The sequence below is a fragment of the Durio zibethinus genome, chromosome 19 (assembly GCF_047325235.1).
Source record: "Durio zibethinus cultivar Kanyao isolate XHJ-2024 chromosome 19, ASM4732523v1, whole genome shotgun sequence".
Lineage (NCBI taxonomy): Eukaryota > Viridiplantae > Streptophyta > Magnoliopsida > Malvales > Malvaceae > Durio > Durio zibethinus.
The window spans coordinates 10174934-10180627 of NC_143180.1; the positions used below are offsets into that span (position 1 = coordinate 10174934).

General features: G+C 33.0%; 1 protein-coding gene across 1 annotated transcript; it reads right to left on the reverse strand.

Moving 5' to 3' along the window:
- Window positions 1–1692: 1692 nt before the first annotated feature.
- Window positions 1693–4725, reverse strand: LOC111309583 (protein SMAX1-LIKE 3-like). Its single transcript, XM_022908601.2, has 3 exons — window positions 3428–4725; window positions 3009–3228; window positions 1693–2902 (listed from the first exon to the last, which is right to left on the reverse strand). Exons 1-3 carry the CDS (start codon window positions 4588–4590, stop codon window positions 1799–1801), a joined length of 2487 nt encoding a protein of 828 aa, XP_022764336.2. The 5' UTR covers window positions 4591–4725; the 3' UTR covers window positions 1693–1798.
- Between the last annotated feature and the right edge of the window lie 969 nt (window positions 4726–5694).

The window sequence follows — 5694 nt, forward strand, 5'->3', positions numbered from 1 at the left end:
TCAATAATGAAAACCCAACTTTGAATTAGTAACCTCTAATTACAATGTTTAATGGATAAAAACAAGTTATTGTTATGTGTCTTAAGCACTGGTAAAATTCAATCAAATTTTAAATTTTAGAAACTAATGTGATCTATTACGTAAGGAGGATGAGTTTTATACTCTTAATAGAGTTTTAAATGTCTAAAGTAATTGTGATATAATGAAAACTTTGCCTATATAAACAAAGAAGTGGTGCCGCTTTAACAAGAAGAATTGGGGTCTCTCTTATAAATGTTTATGAATAAGATAAGCACATGACCATAATAGTGCTAAAAGTGGTTATAAACCTTTGACAAAAGAATAAATAAGTTTTATGTGTGTTATATCTTTAATTCTAACATTAGGAGTTGAGATTTAATCTACAAAAACCATCAATTTCATTAGAATTCTAAGATATATATTCTAATTGAAGGTTTAAATCGAAATATATATTCTTGTATTCATAATATTTATTTGTGTGAAAAGTTAAAAATTAAGCACCAACTTCCAAACTAGTAGAAGATTGTTGGTAATTTAGAATATGGTGCATCCGACATTGATAAAAATATTTAATTGTTGATGAATAAAATTAATTTTTATATTAATTTTATTCATATTTTAAATAATTATGTTTGAACATAAATAATTATTATATGACAAATTATTATAACTATTTGAACATAAATAAATTATTACTCATAAATATCATGATTATATGAAAGATCATAACTATTTGAATAAAAATTTATATCTGTTCATTCATTATAAATACATTTTTCAGTATAACTATTTTTATTATTTTTTATTAGAGAGTTTAAGGCTTTATTGTATTCTAAATGCATAATTACTTCAAAAAAAGTGTTTTTTATGCTTCAAAACTAAAATTCTTTTCTATTTTTATCCTCTCTAAGTTATTTTTTCTAACATTCCTCATTCCCATATGTCCTCATTCGCATGAACGTCCACATGAGGCTGAGGTAGGAAATTTCATCATATTTTAATGACGGATGACGAAAATAAAAGAGCTTGAAATTTGTTGAAAGATCGTGTATCCAAAAATTGAGTGCTGAAAGTAACGAATGAAAGGAATTATTGTACAAAGATCATATATGTGTGTCCAATTTACTTCCAGAGGTATGCATTATTTTTTATCGCTTTGATATATAATATAATTCCAACAGCTTCATTCTACTAAGTTGTCCTACTGATTAATTAGATTTATGTTATCGAAGATTATTATTATTATTATTATTATTATTATTATTATCATAAAGCAAAATAAAATTGCATTTTAAATCCTAAGCAAAATTTCCTATAATTGTAGTAGTATGTTTGAATACCGAGAACTTTACTTGCATGAAAGCTAACCCTAAATTAATCGAGGATTAAGTTAAAACTAGTAGCATTTGTCTAATCAGTATTTATTAATTATAATATAAATCAATATTAATAATATTTACAGTTTCAAGTATATGAACATAGTGCTTAGATATAATTAATTAGAAATAAATAAATAAATATATTTTAAAAAACAACAATTAAAAGTGCAGCGATATCTATTATATATATTATCAACAGAGGATCAAGGATACATAATAATTATACAATAATGATAAGTAGCTGCTCTTAATCTGTCATTCCAATCACCCCTTTCACTGTAGACCATGTTAGTTTGATTTTTTTTTTCTATCCTTCCCCACAAATCTATCAGACAAAAAAAATTAAAGGAACAAAAGAAAAGGAAAATGAATTTTGCCTCATCTATGAAATCTGTCAATTAGCTCTCAACTCTGAAAATAATATCCTTATCAACATATTCCAGAATTCCAATGTAACCAGTAACTGATGAATTTTCATCTGCACTGCTATTATCTTCAATGGCAATGTTTAAATCTAGACATGGAGATGAGTTTTTCTGCTCCATATCTGATGCCTTTGTCTCTTCTGTCTCACTAGTATTTGGCCTTCTCCTGGGAGAACAAGCTCTTGACACTGATTTATAGCTTTCGCAGCTGAAAATGATAATTGCATCCTTAACAGGAACTGTCTCACCATCTGAAACTGCTATCCTTCCGCTTTCAATTGCTTGCTTAATGCTTTTCCGAGAACTATAATCAACTTGTTCCAGGTCTTCCATGAACAAGACCCTGTGAGGATTCTCATTCAATGCCTCTCCCAATCTCTCAAGATAACTTCTACCTGACTCATCTCTCTTTCTTTTGTTGTTGGATTCTTCATTCGAATCTGCCCTGATGGATGCCAAATTGCTCAGACTTATTGAAGCAAAGTTGCTTCGAGAACCGAAAATGAGTCTGGCTAACTCTCTTGCAATCTTCTTCTTGGCTTCATTGTCAGCTCCTAAGAAGAATAGCCAAGTTTCTTCTTTGGGTCCTCTGTGCTTTAACAGGCTTTTAACCTCTCTCATCCCCGATCTGCATTCAAGGATGGTGCTAACAATTTCGGGAATCACCTCCTTCTGCCATGGAACCTTTTTCTCTAATGCATTGCACAGAATGTTCATGTTTTCGGCATTAAGAATCTTGAACTCATTAAGGCCATCGATATCGGCCTCAATTGCCTCACTTGAAGAAGCTGAATTTGGGCTAGAGTTGGGATTTGAGAGGAGGTCTGGCTTAGGATCATTTCTCAATGGAAGTCCATAACCTTTATCTGTACTTTCGGATATCCAAAACTGGTGCTCTTTTGGTGACACTTTAGGTTCAAAAATGACTGGCCAACTTAGATTAGGCTTCGTGTTTTGCTCTTCGGAAGAAGATAATGGAGAAATGTTAAGAACTTCCTCAGGGTTGTAGTGTTTTTTGTCGGATGAACAGTCAAATGAGTTCCATTTCTTGTACAGATCCCTGAAATTGACTGAATCCTGATATAGAGAACACAACAGAAATGTAAATTTCCAATTTGTTTTTATACAGATATATAGTATGATTAATCCTGCAAGGATAGCGTAGATGACATAAGAAGGATACCTTATCATGGGTGGGGTGTTTTTCGGTTTCTTCCTTGTAGTTTTGGAGCCATGTAGGCAAACTTGAACTGGAAGAGACGATGGCATTGCTTTGAGCTTCCTTGTCAAAATTGAGCAATCTATCAGTGAAGGAAATCTGGCTTTTATTTACTCCAGGTTCGAACAGTGGCCAACTAATCCCATCTATAGATTCCTTGGTTCTACACTGAGGTCGAGAGTTACTGAAATAAAGAAAAAGGCAAAAGAACATGATTAACATCAGTGACACACATGGCACATGTAAAGAGGAGAAAAGGAAAGGTAAAACAAACAAGACTTTTTTTCCTGGAAAAAAAAAAGGGAAAATGGGCCTAAACTGTAAAAGCTGAAGAGTATCAAATCCCAATTTCAATTATCATTGATTTCAAAACAAATATTTACCCGTCAAGGTTAAGACTGAGACTTAAGCTGCTGTCAACTGAAATTGTAAGAGGATAAAGTTCCCAAATTGTCTCAAGAGAAGGATGGCCTGTTTTGCACTTCATGTAAGTCTGAAAAGTTGCAGTTCCCATGAGAAACAATTTTCCCGTCTCCCTAATTCCACACACTAATCTTTTAAGTTCCATTACTATGTGCTCCACTGGGCAGTAATAGCTTCTTCTTTGCTCACCATAGCTTGACCAAAACTCTGAAATCCATTTGAGATCACCCAAGTATAAGACAACCCCTCTACCCATATAACTCTTCACAAGGCATTTAAGCTCTACAAGCTTCTGCTCCACTTCATCTTTCGGAAGATTTCCGAGTGAAAAAAGTGGAAGACTGATAAATTGAACATATCTTAAATCCGCAGAGACATGTCCTTTCTCAAACTTATCCATTACCCCTCTAACTAGTCTCTCAGAACTGCCTACACATTCTCCTATAATAACAGTGTTTCTCCTCTTGTTCACAACAGTGTTCAAAACATTTGTTATATCTTCACTCCTAACAACTTGATCTACTGGTTTGCCTAATGACAACCCAAAACCAACCTGAGAGACATTAGCACAAAGAACTTGGGGTTTGAGAATTTCCTTTTGAGAACAATTCTCCAAGGAAACAGTTTGTTCTACTTTGGTTTTAACTTGGGTGCTAGAGAAACCAGCTTCCCTCATGACCCTACTAACACTAGGATCATCTAAAATGGAGATTATGAGATGTTCTAACTCTATTTGGAGAGCCAAAATAGGTTGTTGTTGGTTCTCAATGGAGCCTCGGCGTTGGTGAGCTTGGGCACGCTTAAAGGCTGCAACCAAGGCATTGGAGAGGGAAGGATGATGATGGGAGTGAGGGCCTAATAAAGGGCTAGAAGTGGATACAGGGAGACGATTAAGTGCAACATTGAAACAAAGCTCTAGAGCTCTGAATTGGAGAGGATGAGAGTGAGACTGAAGACAAGCTCTCCGAAGCAGACCAGTAGAGGATGCAAGCAAAGCACTTGCTACATGAAGAGGAGTGACTTGAGCATGACCTCGCCGTCTAGCAAGACCAAGTGCTTGCTTCACCAGGCTTGCAGCCTCAGCTGTTAAAGCTTGCTGCACAGCGCAAACTCCTGCTCTCATTTTTTTCCCCTGTTTAGGCTTATACTATTCACTCTCTTACAGGTTAAATCAGACAACTATTTCAAAGATTGTTGCTGAGAATTGGGTTTCATCAGGTGAAGAGAATTGTTCTGGGAAAGTAAAGTAGTATCTGCTACCAAAATAAGGCAGTAGTTATCAGGCTATATATATATATATATATATTATATTATATTATATATATTAGAAAGAGGAAGTGATTGGTCTATTGTTGACCAACTAAGAGAAGAGGGGGTTTATGCTTTTCTTGTTAGCGAGGGAAAATTTGTTTGGCCTGTTAATGTGGAAGTGGTTTGCATGTGATTTCACATTGCCTTTTCTTTCTCTCTCATCAGGTATATATATATATATATATATATATATAAGGCTATATATGTGGATAAATTAAAAGTTGCAAATGGAAGCTTTAATAGTAATATTTTATATTTTAAAAGATTATGCTTTATAAAGAATAAATGAATGGAATAAGCACTTTTTTTGGTCTTTATAAAAATAAATGAAGAAAAATATAAAAATAAATAAACATTCTAAAAGATCTAAAAAGAATAACTAACTTAAAACAAGATGACGAAAGAAAAAAAGAGAAAAGTTGGAAAAAGTAGGAAAAGGAAATGGTAATTTGGCAATAACGAGATGAGAAAAAGAAGAGACGGACTGACTGTCTGTCTGTTTGAAGGGAATTGGCAATTGGGAATTGCGGTTGCTCTTTTTGCTTTCTTTTCCTTTTATGCTGTTAGTGCTACCCACTGCTTTTTTTTTTTTTTCTCTCTCTTATTGAAGAGGAGGAATAATCTTATTGATGATTGATTGGAGTCATGGATCACAAAAATTGAAGACTGTTTTGCATGAAATTTGTGTAAAATTAAAAAATTTCCATCTCCTTAATTATAAGTAAAATTGGAAGCTTTTAGGATTTTATTTCGGTTTTTTTTTTGGAGAAATTATTTTTAAAAACTTTTTTTTTTGTAAATTATTGATTTTTTGAAATAGTAAAGGTTTTTGTTGTTTGGACAACACAATGAAAAATATATTTTGTTATTTGATTGTTTTGTGAAAAGTATGTTCCTGTTTCAGATAAAATTAACA